Genomic DNA, 19,052 nt, shown 5'->3' with positions numbered 1-19,052 from the left:
AAAAGGAAGCAGGGTGGCCAGTCGAAATGTTGGGAAGCCGGCCCAGGCCCCGTAGTCAACATGCCAATCGCTACCGTTCTTTGCATGGTTATGGAAATTTCCATCATATCATTGTCCTATGAATTAAAGGTACTTTTGAGGTTAAAAACTTTGTCATAGGTATATATCACAAATAGTGTATCTTTCTGATGGTAGTAAGACTTTTCATATACCTATCTTTTACTAAAAATTATATTTACATAAATATGATTTAGCCTATGCAACTTCTTACATTGATTTAGCAGTAAAAATCGATGTTATATTTTTTTTAACTAGTTTTTCCAGAGTCGGCAAACAATTACGTGACACATATATTCATTTCGGGCAAAAAGAAAAAAAATAGTGCAACGAAGGGTAAATCATAATCGGGATCCAGATTTGCTTTACCAGTACCTACATGAAGTTTTAACAGCAAAAATAACCTAAAACTTCAACAAAAACGCCATCAGCTAAAACACCCTCAGAATAACGCCCTCGCCACCGCAGCGGTTGCGAAGTTGCCGAAACTGTGCCGTTGTGCTTTTTTTTTATTAGTTAAATCTGAGCTGGAACTTGGCCGTGTTGCCAAGTTCTGGACACGGCACGACACTGTAAGTACCTGCCAATATGTGGCTGATGGTTTGGTTTTCGGCATTTTTATTTTTATCATTGTTAGGATTCCGTTGCGAAACGGCAAAAACGAAACTGAGGCTTGCACCAACCCTCTAACCCGGGATTAAGCGGTTAAAACGTCAACCCAGTGTCAAATTGTAACCATAGTGACTCCAGGTTTAACCGGTTAGCCCCGGGTTAGCGGAATGTTGCAAGTGGACCTTATAGTTTCGCCATGTACATGCGTCGGTCTGTTATGTTAGTCATTTTACTCGGAAACTAAGATACATTTTAATACGTAAGTAGGTACCTACATGTATTTGCCGCATTTGCCGCTACTTAGGTACATTTTTGTATGTACGAGTATCTACAGCATTTGTATGTTTCTATGTTTGTAATGACAAGGTAACGGGATGAATTACACTAGGTCATTATAACTTGCATTAGCTAGATAATTTTAAGTATTATTATAAAGGGGCCCACTGATTAACAGTCCGCCAGACGGTATCGGCCTGTCAGTTAGAACAAAATTTTGACAGTTCCGAACAACTGGCAGGCCGATACCGTCCAGCGGACTGTTAATCAGTGGGCCCCTTAAAGGTTTTCATTAGAGATGCAACGGATAGTTGTTTGGCCGGATACCGAATACCGGATATCCGGCCTGGACACTAGCCGAATATCCGGTATCCGGCCGCCGAATATTCGGCCGGCGGAACTATAGAGTCTGACCAGCGAGTCGCTGCACAAGCATTTTTACAGAATTCTTCATATGGCAACAATTTTATCTGTCAAAAGTGTCAAACAACTGTCAAAATGTTGACAGCTTCTGTTACCAAACAATATTGATATTTGTGTCACATTTATGTGAGTTTTTATTTGCAAACATATGTTTGACCAGCGAGTCGCTGCACAAGCGTTTTTAGAGAATTCTATATATGGCAATAATTTTAGCTGTCAAAAGTGTCAAAAATATTGTCAAACGAGTTTACACATAACCTAGATTCTCAAATTCTCATGTTAGTTCATTCGTTACGGAAGTTTATAGTTTATATCGTATTATAATGGCTAAACCGATTAGAAGCAGTGTGAGGAGCATGTTATTTACGATAATCTGTAACTATAATCAAGTTCAACACGACGAAAATGAGAGATTACTAGAAAAGAAGCGAATATTGGACGAAATCATTCAGGCGACCGGTAAGTCATTATCAAACAATGTTGATGCTTCTTGTACCAAATTTAATTTACGAGATAGGAACATTTGTTTGTATTACTAAACTTATGATTTATTTATATTACAGCGGGCGTAGATGACGAAAATGTTAGAGAAACTATTCAAAAGCTAGCAAGCGAACTGAAGAATGTTATTGATAATAACGCATCAGAATCAAGTTTAGTATTTAGAGAAAGTGTCTACTATGACAGGTAATATAAATAATCTATATTTTCACATCTAGGTTTATTAATATTTTAGTGTTCTTTTGTTAAAATTCCTATTGTTAAAACTGTTTTTTTTTCAGGTGCAAGCATTCGTACACTACGCACAATTAAAAAAGAGGGTTCTATTAACCAAGGCCAATGGAATACGCCAGGGAAAAAACGACCCCGGCCACCAACTGTGTCAAATTTAGACAATTTTGATGTGTCAGCCATCCGTAATAAAATTAATGAGTTTTATTGCGTCAAAAAGCAGGTACCTACTCTAAGAGCCTTACATGCGGATTTGAAAGAATCTATAGGATTCTCAGGATGTTGTGAAACACTGAGGAAAATACTACACGAGAACGGATTTGAGTTTAAAAAAAATAAAGAAGAGCGCTCCATCCTCATGGAAAAGTTTGAAATATCTGGGTGGAGGCAAAGGTTTCTTAGAGCTATACATAAAAAACGGGAAGAAGGAAAAAATATTGTGTATCTTGATGAGACATATGTCCATCAAAATTACAGACCGAAGAAGTCATGGCAAGGGCCTTCAACTTCCGGTTTAGTTGAAAAAATTTCCTCGGGTAAGCGGCATATTATAGTGCATGCTGGATCAGAGCAAGGATTTGTGCCCAATGCTTTGCTTGTTTTTAGCACAAAATCCAAAGCAGCTGACTATCATGATGACATGAACAGTTCTAATTTTTTAAAGTGGCTACGAGAAATGTTAATCCCAAATTTGACTGAGCCCAGTGTAATTGTTATGGACAATGCCAGTTACCATGTAACACAAATAAATAAGCCTCCAACCATGCACAGCTTAAAGGCTGATATTCAAAAATGGCTAAGGGAAAATAATATCCCATATGAAGAGTGTTTCAAAAAGGAGGAATTGATGTGCTTCGTTGAGGAAAATAAAATTGGTCCCATATATGCAGCAGAGGAGTTATTGAAGCAGCATGGGCATGAGGTCCTTAAATTGCCTCCATACCATTGCGATCTAAACGCTATTGAGTTGATATGGAGCCTCACAAAGCGAAAAATAGCCAGCAGAAATGTGGGGCTACCGGGTTCAGATACGGAAAACTTGATCCGAGAATGTTTTGCAATGATTACCCCGGAAGATTGGAAAAAAAGTACAGACCATGTAATAAATGTGGAACGAAAATACAAGTCTAAGGACAACATTACAGACACTGAACTAGCTCCATTCATAATAGAAGTTCGGGAAAGTGACAATGACAGTGATAGTTCTCCGTCAGGAATTGAATTTCTTGAATCCGATTTCGATTATGATTCTTAAATAAATAGGCACCTTCTTTATAAACTAACAATATTAAAAGTAGATTGAAACTAAATTGTGTTTTCTTTCACCTACCTTCAGTTCAGCTCCATTATACAATATGTGACTTTTTATTATTACTAACTTTATAAGTACAACGGGAAGCATAAATATTTCCCTTGTGAAGGTTTACTTTAATAGCACAAGGGAAATATTTATGCTTAATAAATAATCGCCTGTAATTAACCCGAGTTCAAAACTTCAAAATAAAACACAAATAAAGTAATTTTTAATCCTATCAAAAATATAAATGTCATATGAGAACCAAGTTCAATATTATGACCATACGTCGGACTATAGGGGGCAGTTTGAGGGCAAGGTAAGGTTTACAAAAAAATCTTAACTTACGAGTATCATAATGTACCTAGTATTTGTAACATAGCCGTGTTCATAGAACTTGACATGCCCAGTTAACTCATTTGTTTTGTTCCTTTCTCACAGCTGCAATTGTCTGAGTGACGGATAAAGCCAAACGAACTTTTTCGCCATTTTGACAGTACGTTTATAAATAACGCAGTTAGTTGCTATGATATTTGGAATTTCACATTATAAATACTAGGTACCAAATACTAAGTACAAATACTCGAAAGTGAATTGATTGATTTGCCAACCTTACCTATCATTCTGACATGCCACGAAAATGCCCGCTGGAGTCCGACGTATGATTATGACATATGCCTTGGTTGTTGACTTCAACGACCAAAGAAATGAGATTTAAAGGGTGCCGTTTAATGGTCAGTCCTGAAATTTATTTGTAACAACAAAGTATCATTTTCTATAACTTAGGAATCTTAGGATAATATAATAACTTACTTTTTGTACAGTTGAAGTAAAGATATTTATGTTTACTACATATTTTTGTAATGATTGACTGATTAGTCTACTAACAATTCGTTCCTTCGTTTTTTAGTATCTCTGATAATAATGATAACTATTCAATCATATTTTTAATTTTTAAGTGGGCTAAATTAGAAGCCAGGGGTTATAATTGCATTGCAACGATATCCTCAGTCTGTTTACTGTATTAAATTTACAGTCTGCTACGTTGCAGACTTCAGTCAGTCACTAATCAAAACAAAAATTAATTACGTATGAATTACCAAGTATCAAATTACTTTTTTTGCACTATGCTTCGTGTTACCAGTTAAAGATTTTTTGAATTTGCCGCTTTTTTTTTGTGCAGCCACTCGCTGGTCAAACTCTACCTACATTTCGGTTTTTCAGGTGCGCATTCTGCAGGTTTGATCTGTCTCCTAGTAAACGTTCGCGCGGACTCATTTCTAGGTTCGAAATGAGTGCGCGTGCAAGTCAATGGAATGATTAAATTGTTTTAAAATAATAAACAAGTACGATTATGTCCGTGTCTGTTTCTTAAATCCAATTTATTTACTCCGAAATCAAGCAATATTAATATCCGGTATCCGGCTGGATAGAAGGTCACTATCCGGTATCCGGCCGGATAGTAAAACAATGGCCGGATAGACCGGATATCAGTTAGTAACCGGATATCCGGTGCATCTCTAGTTTTCATACCATCCTGTGCTGGAAATTTACGGTCACCACACGACACACCAATTTTTATGCCATTTAGGGTTCTTGCTAAATTGGACATTCTGTAGCCTAAGTATTGAGCTACCAATTTAGCTAGGACCCTAGATGGCGCAACAATCACGGAGCGTGATGGTACAGTCGCCATCAGATATATCGGAGCGTCCAAGGTGTTCACAATATCTGAGCACGCACTCTAACGCCTTGACAATAGAGGCGTGGTCAGATATTTGTAAGCACCTTGGCCGCTCCGATATATCTGATGGCGACAGTACATGTAACCTAAATATGTACTATAATTTTATACCACATCGACATGACAATTTATTGTACAGTGTTCTAGCAAATAAAAGAAAGAATTATGAATTATTTAAGAACTCAAGATAAATGAAGATAAAATCTTGAAAATCTCTAATATAATTTCTGTATTAAATAATTTCCTTGACGACAGAAATGTGAAGGAAACACAATTCTTGTAATTGAATTTCTCTCAATTAGGGCTTTCAAAATGTCTGTCGGACATTAAATGATCACGGATTTTGCTAGGTGGTAGATGAAGTGAAAACAGGAGACTCGGCACTTATTATGGGCGTGTATTATCCATACTAATATTATAAAGGCGAAAGTGTGTCTGCCTGTCGGTCTGTTACCTCTTCACGCTTAAGCCGCTGAACCGATTAACATAGTTGAAATTTGGTATAGAGATAGTTAGAGTCCCGGGGAAAGACATACCTAGGATAGTTTTTATGTCGGAAATCATCACTGAAGAGTGTGCAAAGGGGGTTGAAATTAAAAGAGTTAATACATTGCCAATAATTGAAGTAAGCTATACGCGAATTGAATGATTGCTATTAGAATTGTCCAGGCGCTATACTAGGGTGTTGCTTATTTCGTCGAAATTGAAATTTTCTATGTCTCACCCCCTTAATTAAGTCCCCAATCCGCATTGGGCTAGCGTGGGGACTATAGCCCAAGCCCTCTCGCGCATGAGAGGAGGCCTGTGCTCAGCAGTGGGACGTATATAGGACGAAATGATGATGATGATGATGACCCCCTTAAATTGTTCTCTTTCACTAAAAAAGAAATGTGGATTTATTTCAGAATTTACAATTAGGTACGTTTTAGGGGTTGCTACCGAATTTTGAAAATGTGGGTACCCTCCATACAATATTATTTTTTTAGGTTTTTTTCTCGTTTTTTTTATGATACAACGGGTCAGTGTGTATTAATGTGCAGTTTAACATAAAATAATACCACAATTTTTTTAAACCTTACGAAATAACGAATCTAAAATTCTCATCTCAGTATTTAGCGACGTAAATTGAACTAGATAGACTTGTTGCTTGTTTCGTTCCCAATCCGCTTGGATTTAGAGGACGTGCTATTTGCCCGACCGTTCGTCCTAATTAAGCAATAGAATGCCAGCGTGCTGAGATCTGATGAGACCTGACCTTTATTCAAATTTATCTACAGTATGTAACTGAACGAAAAGCAATTACTCAAACCCGTTAATGTTTAGGTTATACTGAGCAACTTTTACTGACCAACTCCGAAAGCGCGGAAAAAAATTGGACACGCCTCTATCGTCAAGTCGTTTGAGTGCGTGTTTAGATATTTGTGAGCACCTTAACCGCTCCGATATATCTGAGGTGCAGACGGCCTAGCCTAGCGCTTGCGCTTCGCCATCGAATCGCTTTGTGTCTCTCTATCACTCTTCCATATTAGTGTGACAGTGACAGTTGCATTTCGTTCGCTACGGAGCGTTAGCGATTGGCTTGTTGGCTACGGGGCCAGGCCGCGTAGCCAAGATTTTGGCAAGGACAAGAACCTTGGCTAGGCCGGCTGTTTATGCAAAATGCGTAACAGAAATACATCATCTTTGAAAATTCCAACTGTCTAGTCATCACGGTTCATGAGATGGCCTGGTGACAGAGAGACCAACGGACAGACCGGTAATGGAGTCTTAGTAATAGAGTCCCGTTTTTACCTTTTGAGTACGGAACCCTAAGAGTCATCTTGAAAGCTGAACTTTGTCTCACTATCACATGTTTAAGTTTTCAACTCCGAACTTTAATAAAGAGTTCAATCAAATAATTCTATTTGAACTAGACCTGACTATTACCGGTCTGAGTGTAAAGTTGCAGCGGTTGTCTTCAGTGCTGCCAGGTACCGGTTACCATTGCTGACACGAACGTAGGCGAGTTGAGTTGTGCGGACCAGGTAACGTAAGAAAAATGAGAGTATTTTAAATACGCGTAATAAGATTAAAATGGTGGAGGCGGATCTGCGCGAACTTCGAGTCAACAATTGGCGAGAGGTCGCACAGGACCGAGAAAAGTGGCGCTGTCTTGTGTCGGAGGCCAAGTCTTATTTTGGGTGGCTGAGCCAACGGAGTAAGTGAGTAAGTAATAAGATTTGAATATAGTGCCAGTCAAATAGTTCCATTTAAACTAGACCTGTCTATTACCGGTCTGTGTGTAAAAATACAGCAGTTGTTGCCTTTAGTGTTGCCAGGTACACGTTAACATTGTAGAAGCGAACGTGGGTGAGTTGAGTTCTCGTGCGGACCAGGTAGCGTGACAGAAAAATGAGAGGATTTCAAATACGCATAATAAGATTTGAAAATAGTTCCAATCAAATAGTTCCATTTGAACTAGACCTGACTATTACCGGTCTGAGTGTAAAGTTGCAGCGGTTAATAATTTTTTTTTTACTTTTCGTTTGACGTTGTCATCTTGGATATAGGTACAGATATTTTGGTGCATATTTATATCCGCTACTATTGATGACGGGTTTACAGATGTAGTACGTAATTGTTTTCCTTCGTATTTTCTCGGAAGCGTTCGTATTTGTCATACTACTTTAGTCAACCTTAGTATTTTTTGTAGGTTAGACCTTACCTTACCTACCTGTACCTTAGACCGACTGAAATAGCAAAACACGTTCATACGTTACCGTGAAAATATGAACGAAAACAATTATGTACTACATCTGTACTGTCCCTTACATATACGCTAGGTAGGCAATCGGAATGAAACCTAGTTCTTACATTTGTCAGAAAGTTGAGAGATTGTGTTCTTTGCACCAGGGAGTAGTCTGTGTGTCGTTTGTCGTTTGAGAGCCTTTCAAAGTATCCGTACTACAGGTGTACTAATAGACGTAGTACTTACTTTACTAAATAAATAGTGCTCGACGTATTTTAATATTCATTCGCCGACCCAGCTCGTAAAGGCCCTTTATGATTCAAAAACTAATGAGAAAGTTGAATTTTGCCCACAAGAGTAGCTGAGTAAAAATGTAAAAATAAATGTGAGCAGTTTTCTCATGTTGGCTGGTGGAATCGACTTTTAAGTAATGGTTTTGAATGTTAAATATTTAGTAGCCTTCATTTACTCTTGGCTTGGCTTTGACGACGGTGCCGCCTTCCACACATCGATTGAAACCTCTTTTCTACCCAAAATTTTTCAATGTATAAATACTAGGTATAGGTAGAAAATCCATTTTGTTTATTACGTAGCTACTGTATCTGCATTCTCCAATAATTCACTCACGGGCTTAACAGATATACAGGGAGAATTGGAGAACCAATTGAAAGAAAAAAAATGCATATCTGAATATATATTAGGTAATCATAGCTGTAACAGAATAATATAGGTACAGATATACGTACAGCTATTTTAGTTTCAAGTGTAAATGTTAATTATTGGATCGTGTATATGTATTTATTTTGTTTTATTTGTTTGGAAAACTTAGAACTAGTTAGGTAATAACATAATACATACATATTTATAGCTTCGTGGCGATCTTACGTCACTTTTCAGATACAATTTAATAGTCAGGCTCCGTGGTTATTGAGTCATTTACTTAGGGTTTTAGCTAAATTGGAAATTAAGTATTGAACAACCAATCTAGCGAGGACCCTAAATGGCTCAACAATCACAAAGCGTGACCGTACATGGACGACTATAATTAAATAAAACTTATAAAAAAAAACGTGGTTAGTCACTTTTCATAGAACAAATTGTTGTTCTATCTATGCAATGATTGCATTGCATTAATGTACGGTTTGGTCATATGGTCAGAAAATCGAGTTTCGTTCACGTCTCCGACACCATCCTGTATATTAAGATACAAAGATTTGCAGCCAGTATTTCACTTACGGATTTAAAACATAAGCATACATAGACCCCACTTATCAGTAAGTGAAAGAATAGGACCCCATTCGTCTTATGTATGACTACAATCGCCCAAACAAGATTTCCGGGGCGGCAGATTCCTTTGTAAAAAAACCACCCCCGGGCAAAATCCCCTAAGTTATGTCCGTGATAAATTGTCCTCGCCTTCTTTTCACGGGCGATGCAGACATTTATAAAAGTAAAGATGGCGAGAGATTTTTTGAAATTTGTAAGCAAGCGTGGTAATAATGTTGAGTTCCTTAAAAGAGCTTCTTAAGTTAAAGCGTTTTTGAATGCACGCATTAGGCGCTTTTATCTTTCGGTCACAAATAGGGTTTGCACGACGGATCCGAAATGTATGGGAAGATCCGCGGATCCGGATCCAGATCCGGATAATTTCATACATTTCGGATCCGGATTGCAAACCCTAGTCACAAAAGAAAACGCTTCGAGTGAATTCGCCCGACGACGCTAACGGTGTCGAGCGTAAAATATATCAATGTACCTACAGTCAGTAAAGCTATTAGTTTGGCACCCCTGCATTACGTTTGTATTAGTCATAGATACGTAAATTACCTTTGCTGACAGTACGTATCTACGAGTAAGTATGACGTTATTCCATTGCAGGAACGCGTAATAAACGCGTTGACCGCTGTGTCCAATAAATGTTGTTGTTTGTGCTGAACTCGAATATTAATGAATTTTAATTACACTATTAAAATTACTAAAACGAGACTTTATTGCATGAATTTACTTTTATTATTTTGCTGGCGTTTTGAGAGTGGCAGACTGATGTGTCTGCCTGCGATAAAGTTTAGTTTAACCTTACATTACCTTGGGTAATAATAATAAGTCTAAATTAGAATAACTCAGTATTTTAGTATTTTAAGTCAGTCCATTTAGAGTATTCTTAAAGCGTGACGAAATGGACTACAATTTTGAGTAAATATAAAAAGGAAATATTGTAGGGATGTACCGACTAGTCGCCGACTAGTCGGGAAAGCCGACTATCCGGCCACATTTGTAGTCGGCGATTAGTCGGCGACTAGTCGGCAAAAATGGCCGATTAGTCGGCACTTTATTAGTGAAAGAAATACAGAAAAAAAGAAACCAACAGTCAATATTTACCATATGTTTTATGTCTATTTTACCAAAATACCTATTCAGGGTGTAAAAACTTTTGTTCATATAATTAACCGTTTGATCGTTATCGTATGGTGGTGGACTGGTGTTTTCCTCTACAGGTCGATCTCAACTGATTCTCGTGTAATTTCATGGCCAAGTTCTATACTTAAAGGATTTTATTATAATTCAGTTTTTGTTTTGTTTTTAATGGTGGAGCCATGGGGAACTATAATCTAATATTATTGCAAATTTAGAGAATTATAAACAGGGCACGTTCTCGTAAAGACGCTGAACACAGGATAGGTTCTTAACTGGCGACTACGTACAATCGCCATCTGATATATCGGTCCGGCCAAGGTGCTCACAAATATCTGAGCACGCCTCTATTGTCAAGGCGTTAGGTTAGAGTGCGTGTTCAGATATTCTGAACACCTTAGACGCTCCGATATATCTGATAGCGACTGTACGAGAAATAGAGCCTTGGACATACCTCCTACAAGTTGTACCTACTGACGGTCTGCTCAGGATCGCAAAATATAAGAAAGACAGAAATTGAACGAGGATTCTTGTGATAGATGAACCTGTAGAGAACACCTTTTAGCCAAGCTAATATATGAATAGCGTAACCAAAAAAACAAAACTATTGCTTTTTAAGTTAAAAAATATTTAATATTGTAAACTAATAGCTTCGGTAGAGAGTACCGTTTTGTACCATTTGAAGTTGAAACTCTAGGTCCAAGACCCCCGCGCGCCCAATGTGTTTGCAGAAATCGCGAACGACGTAATTGCAGGATTTGCAGGTGACCGAAGCAGTGTTGCCAACTTGGCATAAATGATGCCAGATCTGGCATATTTTCACTCGCTTTGGCACCAAAATTTTCCATTTAGCATCTGGCATATTTTTTAAAATAATTTAGTCTAAGCCAAGTTTGCACCAACTTGGCAGCAACAATATGCGCCATCGCCTTATGTTGTTCATATGAATTTTGACTTTTGTGTACGGATGGACGTCAACGGACTATATCAAGTTGGTCAAGCAGATCTTGTCAGTAGAAAAAGGCGGTAAATTTGAAAAAAGTATGTGTTTCAAGTGTCTAATTTCAAGTGATATTTTAGCATTTTTTTAGCATAGGTGTTTCAAAAATCTTTGGCATAATTTTGGCATAATCTAGACATTAGTCAACACGTATCAGTATTGCGATATAAAGAGAAAATGCCAGCATCCTTGGTACAATGACTCAAGGGTCTATTTTAGATTTAAGCTAATTTTTTATTTAATTTAGTAGTACCTACCACTATTGACCACAACATCTTTGCAGATACAGTATATTTATTATCATAATTATATAACAAACTTAATACAAGTGCCTAAAAAATAAATTAACTAAAACTAAACCTAACAAAAAAATAAAAATCCCTAAAACCTACCTTCTAAGCCTAGGCCCCTCGGCAAGGTGCCCATCGCGCAGGCAGCATTCCCGCGCTGTATAGCGATAGCAATCCTTTGCGCGAGAAAGCTGCCCGCGCGAGAGTCCCCTGTTGCAGATGATAGTTGCAGCGACTAAAGAAGGTATTCTGAGGAGGTAGTCTACAGCCTACATCGACTGCGATGACTGTATATACCACTGTATATATCTCTTATATAAATAAATGTTTAACTATAAATATAGTATCTTAATTGTAAAAGTAATATAGAGTTGATTGAAAACAAGTTGTATCCACACGTATAATTGTAATTTATGCCCCTTTCACACTCCGTAAAAGGCTCGATCGCTATCACCAAAATTGATGGTTAGATTAAACAACCTAAAACGTTTAATCACCAGTTAAAAAGAAAAGCATCAGCGGATAATTATCTTGATAATGGATGAATATTTAAAGTGGAGCGAGAGGATTAACTGGAAGTGCCTGAAACTCGGGCCCTTTGGGTATAATAGCGGTCGATTTGTCACCGGATTCTAAAAGTAATCGGTAACAAGATCGTCGATGGACTTTTGAGTTTATTATGTTATTCTAAGGAGTAAGGATTGGAAATCGTTTTCAAATTGGTAGTGAATTATTATTATTCTATTCAGGTCTTGGTAATTTTAATAATAATGGACGGCCCCTTGCACGAATGCGCTAAACGCGCAGCCGTCAGGGAGGAGTGGAGGCGAGCCGTCAAACGTGTCACAAAGGGAAACTTCCAATGATGATCACGACCGCTCTGTCAAGAGTGACCCGATCAAGAAGAAGAATTTTAATAAAAAAAAACCAGATACCTACCTTGAAATAAAATGTTACACCTCATTGGTCGATTGTCTTAGTCACGTATGTTGTTCGTGCGGTAGTTGACTCGTCAGAATCAGAGGCCGATTTTGTTTATATATATTTTTATACGAGACTGGCGAAAGAATATTACGTGGCCCGGACGCTAGGAATTCGCGATTCTCGAAATTGAACTTTACGGAGTCTCGCGTAAGTCTGTATTGCATTGGCGTAACTGACGGCTGTGGACGTCGTTGGTATCCTTGGCCAGACTTTCCGATGACGGCAACAGCCGTCTGTGGCCGTCAAAAGGCTATGTTTTCTATCTGTAATTTAAATCTTACTTTCTTGTAAAACTTTTAAGTTGAAAATGTTATGTTTTCATAATTATGTAGTCTTTTGTCTTTTGTACTTTTGTGCAATTAAGGAGATTATTTAAGAATAATGCTTTTTTTCTTTCCCAATTAAAAATGCTAACATAGCATGATAATACTTCGAAAGTAGCGAAGTAAAAAACTTAATGGCAAAGGCAATGATCAAAGGAAAGTTTGTGAAAGTATCAATTAAAAAGTTTTCTTCTCGACAGGCTCTGGCCATTATAACGCTCTTTTACTTATTCCTCCCATTTGTGTCTACGGTTTGAGTTTTTTTTAAGACATGTTAATCAGGGAACCAACCAAGCGATAATCGTCAATAGAAGATGCAAACAGAACCTTAAATAATGTAATTAAATTTACAACAAGTACAGTTGATGCTATTAAGCCTAGAATAAATTTAAAAGTGGAAAAATTACTGTCTTGGGTGACACTGTCAGATGGCAGAGCGCTGGTGTATCGATCAAAGTCTCACCCAAGCCAGCAATTTTAACATTTTTAAATTTATTCTAAGCTTAAATAATGTAGGTACAATGGAAACACCTACAGCACCTACACACAGACAGCAACTAATGGCTGTGGTCTTAGACTAGTCTTACTACGGCCAATCGAATACTGAGATTGTATGTTGCAACTGAAAATTCGTCTGAAAATTTACAAACATTGGTGAAGTTTATTTTAACAGTGTATGCTCCCATGTAGTTTACCATAAAAACTAAACCATCTTGCATCTACGGTGCCAACCATTTATTCAAGACCATCCTGATCTCACGCTACTTACCAGATCCTCTTAAATCCATTACTGATCCTGTAATCCAGATAAATGGATTTTTTGGCCATCCCGAAAATATTATTTTAGCCATGCTGGCTGATGATCGCCAACATGTAAAAATATAGGCTCCAAGAAAACTATTAAAGGCACTGTCACAGCCATCTGCTGCAGTAAGAACATTTAAATTGCCCCAATTTAATTTTTCAGCCCAAGATTATATTGATATGGTTCCAATTCAAGATATATCAACCCGATGCTAAAATTTCTTGATGAAAATGAAATAAACACGTTAATAAATAATCCAGAGATGGTAGAAGAGGTTGTGATATCCAAGATAAATAAAATCCCATGCCACACTCAAGCCGTCGAAAGATGCGTGAAAATTGTAACCGAAGCGTTGGCCTCAGTATGTAGTCCATTAAGAAGAGACGGGTATATAAGAAATCGCTTGAAAAGTCGAAAAATTATGCCTCAGTTCGAGAGCAAAGCAGACTTTAAATTGGTATAATTTTAGTAATTTTTCACAATATTTTACTTTTTTTTCCAAAACTAATATAAAAGTTTTCTGAGTTATTATGTGCTATATTTGAACATTGAATCTTATTCTAAAATATAAAAAAAATAAACTGTTATTTTGAGCGTTTAATTTTCATTTTTTTAATCATAGCTTCAGGTGCGAAAATCGTTCGTTTTTTTATTTTTCGATAGCGTTGTGGAGGCACTTCCCATTATTTGATATTTTTTTTATTATTTTTTAAGGCATTTGCACCCTATAGAGCACCAAATCCACACCCATCATTAAAGGATTTCTTAAGTTTAGAAAAATGATCCGCCCTAGGCAACAGCCGTCTGTGGCCGTCAAAAGGCTATGTTTTCTATCTGTAATTTAAATCTTACTTTCTTGTAAAACTTTTAAGTTGAAAATGTTTTGTTTTCATTATTATGTAGGTAGTTATGTCTTTTGTACTTTTGTTCAATTAAGGAGATTACAGTGGAACCTGGATAATTGCAATCTCAAGGGACCGGTCATTTTTTGTCAATTAACCAGGTTTTTCATTTAAGCAGGTCGTGTCAATTAACGAGGTTCAAAAAATCGTTGTGTCAATTATAGAGGTTTTCATTAATAGAGGTACGCAACCTCTATTAATGAAATAGAGGTTTTCATTAATAGAGGTTGCGTATCTGACAAATTTCTTTTATAGAGGTGCAAATAACCATTGAAAGTAGACACGCTTACGTTCTGGGTTTCTAGTCTATAAAAAAGCTATATATAGCTTCTGTCAATATTTGCACTTTTACACTACATTAATTACAACATTATTTTCTTATTAATCATGTGGGTTTAAAAAATTCCATTGAATTGTAGAAGAAAGTTTTATTAGAATGTAAAAAGCATACTTTGTTTTTGGTTTTAACAAAACTATTTCACCTACTACAGGCTGTGATAGATACCCAATAAATAAATAGCATTCTGGATGAAGACATAAATAAAATGATCATTGCTATTATAATATTGTTTCTGCTGTCTGCAAATACATTATTTCAATTACAGAGGTAATAAGTAAGACTCGTTTCAATAATAGAGGTAAAAAAAGAGCAGAAATAACGGATTTTTTTAACACAGTGTCAATTATAGAGGTCTTAGTTGCGATGTGGTCAATTACAGAGGCAAAATTACGAAAAGCACTAAAATCTAAATTGCAATTATAGAGGTTCCAAAATTTCAATTATAGAGGCCTTTTGGTCTCAAGGGACCGGGACCGGACTTTTGGTTGCAATTATTGAGGTTTTCCATTTATCCAGGTGCCAATTAACCAGGTTTCACTGTATTTAAGAATAATGCTTTTTTTCTTTCCCAATTAAAAATGCTAACATAGCATGATAATACTTCGAAAGTAGCGAAGTAAAAAACTTAATGGCAAAGGCAATGATCAAAGGAAAGTTTGTGAAAGTATCAATTAAAAAGTTTTCTTCTCGACAGACTCCGGCCGTTATAACGCTCTTTTACTTATTCCGCCCATTTGTGTCTACGGTTTCAGTTTTTTTAAGACATGTTAATCAGGGAACCAACCAAGCGATAATCGTCAATAGAAGATGCAAACAGAACCTTAAATGATGTAATTACCTATAAATTTACAACAAATAAGTACAGTTGGTGCTATTAAACCTAGAATAAATTTAAAAGTGGAAAAATTACTGTCTTGGGTGACACTGTCAGATGGCAGAGCGCTGGTGTATCGATCAAAGTCTCACCCAAGCCAGCAATTTTAACATTTTTAAATTTATTCTAAGCTTAAATAATGTAGGTACAATTGAAACACCTACAGTACCTACACACAGACAGCAACTAATGGCTGTGGTCTTAGAGAATATAACCAAACGGAGTGGTCATTAACAGGCGTTCCCCTCTATCGAAAATAGGCGGCCAATGGTCAACCACATGTCAACCACATGTATGGACTGACGTTTATCTGACATGACGTACCTATACATTTGATGTGCCCCTCCCCCGCAAAAAACGGCAGACTATTTTGTACCGAAAATTATAGACATGGCGTCTCCGTTGGTTATATCCTCTAAGGCTGTGGTAGGCATTATTGTTTACAAAAGCAAAAAATATACACACCCATGTGGCTAGGTAGTCAAATCCGTAAATATTGTGTGATACTCGTAAATCTATACGTGACATTCGGATGAGTAGCGTTTCTGTAGTTAACGTTTCTGCTGCAGCTTTGCCACGGACGGTCGATATCATTGTGAATGTCCTAGCAAATTGCGTTAAGTTCGTTGCCGTGATAAGACCGTCCATACTTCTCTCATTAAAGCAGTAACGCCGCAACAGTAAGGGTAACATTCCATTTCTGACCGCAGCTGCACTACTAGTACGAAACGCGTCGGTGTTATCGTCAATTTCCATAGTAAAATGAATGGTAGTGCTGCTATCGTTGGAAATGGACTGTCACTTTAAAGGTGACATTCAGGTGTCAAATTTAGCTGTAGCTACATTACCGCGTTCTACCAAGTGGTAAGCCAAGTGGCTTACCTTGTTTCATGACCGCAATTCTCAGTGAATGCTTCCTAATGCCAGAGATAACTCCGTATAAGATAAATAAAGTCTAAGAAAAAAACATGCCTCGGAAATCAAGAAAAAGTCATTCTCGAATAGATGGCACCATATACCTGCTAGGCTAGATGGCGTTGACGACACCGTTTGATATTTAACAATTTTAACACACAAGAACATGGGTCAGTATGGAACAATAAAAATTATAAATCATTTATCCGTAAACATATTTTGATTGATTTATACATTTTCAATTTTATTTTAAGTTTTAATCGTGTGTCGATAGATGGCAGTAAATGTACCGTAACTACATAATTTACTTTGGCAATAGCCCTCTATAATATTCTCTTTGCTAATGCGTAATCTAGTATGTCTGTGGTTTCTGTCCATTCTTGTAACATGCAGAAAATTTCATCAACAAATAATAACAAAATATGTAACAAAAATATTCCAATCTTCCCAAAATTCATCTGTTGTCATCTTAACTGTTGGTAAATATCTGATAGATGACGCGTTCAGTAATTGAGATTCCAGATGATTAATGCTGCGTAATAAAGCGAGTAAACGATGAGAATGAATGAATAATGAGATGAGTGAATGAATGAGATGAGTGAATGAATGAGATGAGTGATTGAATGATGAGCATAGGTCTTTAGAAGGATGGATGGACGCCATCGGCGCATAATAAACTTGAGATTATTAAAGCAATTTCGGCAAGAAATTAAAAATGATAAATCGGCCTCGTATTTTAGGTGACTAAAGATCTTATAATTTAGAATGTGCTGTTAACTTTAACTAAAGATAAATTGTAGGTGTTAAAACATACATAAATTCTAGTAATGTTTTTTATATCGGGTGTTACTGGCCATGGGGCTTTAAATCCAGGGTTCGATTCTACTCGCTAAACTGAGCTACTTTTATTATGACACCAACCTCGAAACCCCGAAAAATTTTTTACTTTTTTATACATTGTGGCTGATCAGATGTCGACGTTTTTTATGGAAAAGTCAAAAAAAAAATCCCCGATTTTAGGGTTGGTCCCATAGTAAAAGTAGCTCAGTTTAGCGAGTAAAATCAAGCCCTGGAATTAAAGCCCCATGGTCAGACACATACTGTATATTTTTTGCTCTGGTTTGAGCGAATGTGTGCAACTAGAAATTACATACTAAACTTCTACCTCTCGCTCTATAAAAAAATATGTACGAAATTTTTTAGCAATAAAAACTATACCAAGGTTTAGGCGTATAATTAGGGATGTAACGATACATGATTTTGCCGATACGATACCGATACCGATATTTGAAGTAAATAATCGGCGATACCGATACAGATACCGATACCAATGGCACAGTAGTTAGCTAATAGATATAACAAATAAGGAATTATATACTTATTATGCATAAAACATACATATGTATTAATAGACACTCGATTTTGTGAAGTGTGGAAAACTGTAAAACTAATAAAGAAAAATGCCAAATCAAAATCAAAGAGAACATTTATTTAGGTAACCACCAAGCAATCAATGCAAAAATAAATCCAATTCAGTAATTATAGTTCACCTTAGGTAGTTTTTACCCGACTACGGCAACGCAAAAGGAGGGTTATTTGTTATGGAAACAAAGTGTATTCAAATTATTAGCAGCGTCATACGTTTCGCGCGCTTTTCAAACTGTAATATCGGCTGAATTTAAATCGGCGATGCCGATATATCGGTCTGCCGATTATATCGGCCGATATATCGTATCGGTATCGGTATCGTTACATCCCTACGTATAATATGTTAACCCGTGCGAAACCGGGGCGGGTCGCTAGTATATATTCTATGACAATAACAATGTTTACTGGCAACAGAAGCAGACCAGGTGCAGTATCCGGAATAGATTTGTCTCGTCTGAAACGGCGCCGTCTGTTTACTTGACGTTTACAGAGAATTGGGTTAAATTTTTAAATGGGCAGTAGCAGGGTTGACAGTTTAAGTCGCGAAATTATAGTGATAGAGATGGTAGTTAAATTTCCCTTGGTAGATAGCTACTTAAAATTTCTGCTGTAAGTGAAAAAATAAAAAGCCAAGTGTGAGTCGGACTCGCGCACGAAGGGTTCCGTACCATTACGCAAAAATCGGCAAAAATCACGTTTGTTGCATGGGCGCCCCACTTATATAGATAATTATTATATTCTGTTTTTAGTGTTTGTTGGTAAGTCAGTATAGCGATAACAGAAATATATCTGTGAAAATTTGAACTGCCTCGCTATCAGTTCATGAGATACAGCCTGGTGACAGACAGACGGACGGCGGAGTTTTTGAGTATAAAAAACCATTATTTTGCATTTATCTGAGAAAATGTTGTAC

At 37.0% G+C, this 19,052-nt stretch overlaps 1 protein-coding gene across 1 annotated transcript; it reads left to right on the top strand.

Moving 5' to 3' along the window:
- The first annotated feature begins 2,034 nt into the window (after nt 1–2,034).
- LOC134672074 (uncharacterized) lies at nt 2,035–3,355 on the top strand. Its single transcript, XM_063529979.1, has 2 exons — nt 2,035–2,055; nt 2,151–3,355. The coding sequence occupies exons 1-2, from the start codon at nt 2,049–2,051 to the stop codon at nt 3,353–3,355; spliced, it is 1,212 nt and encodes a 403-aa protein (XP_063386049.1). The 5' UTR covers nt 2,035–2,048.
- The last annotated feature ends 15,697 nt before the right edge of the window (nt 3,356–19,052 follow it).

This window comes from Cydia fagiglandana, chromosome 2 (genome assembly GCF_963556715.1).
Source record: "Cydia fagiglandana chromosome 2, ilCydFagi1.1, whole genome shotgun sequence".
Lineage (NCBI taxonomy): Eukaryota > Metazoa > Arthropoda > Insecta > Lepidoptera > Tortricidae > Cydia > Cydia fagiglandana.
This window is presented reverse-complemented; position numbering and strand designations above follow the sequence as displayed.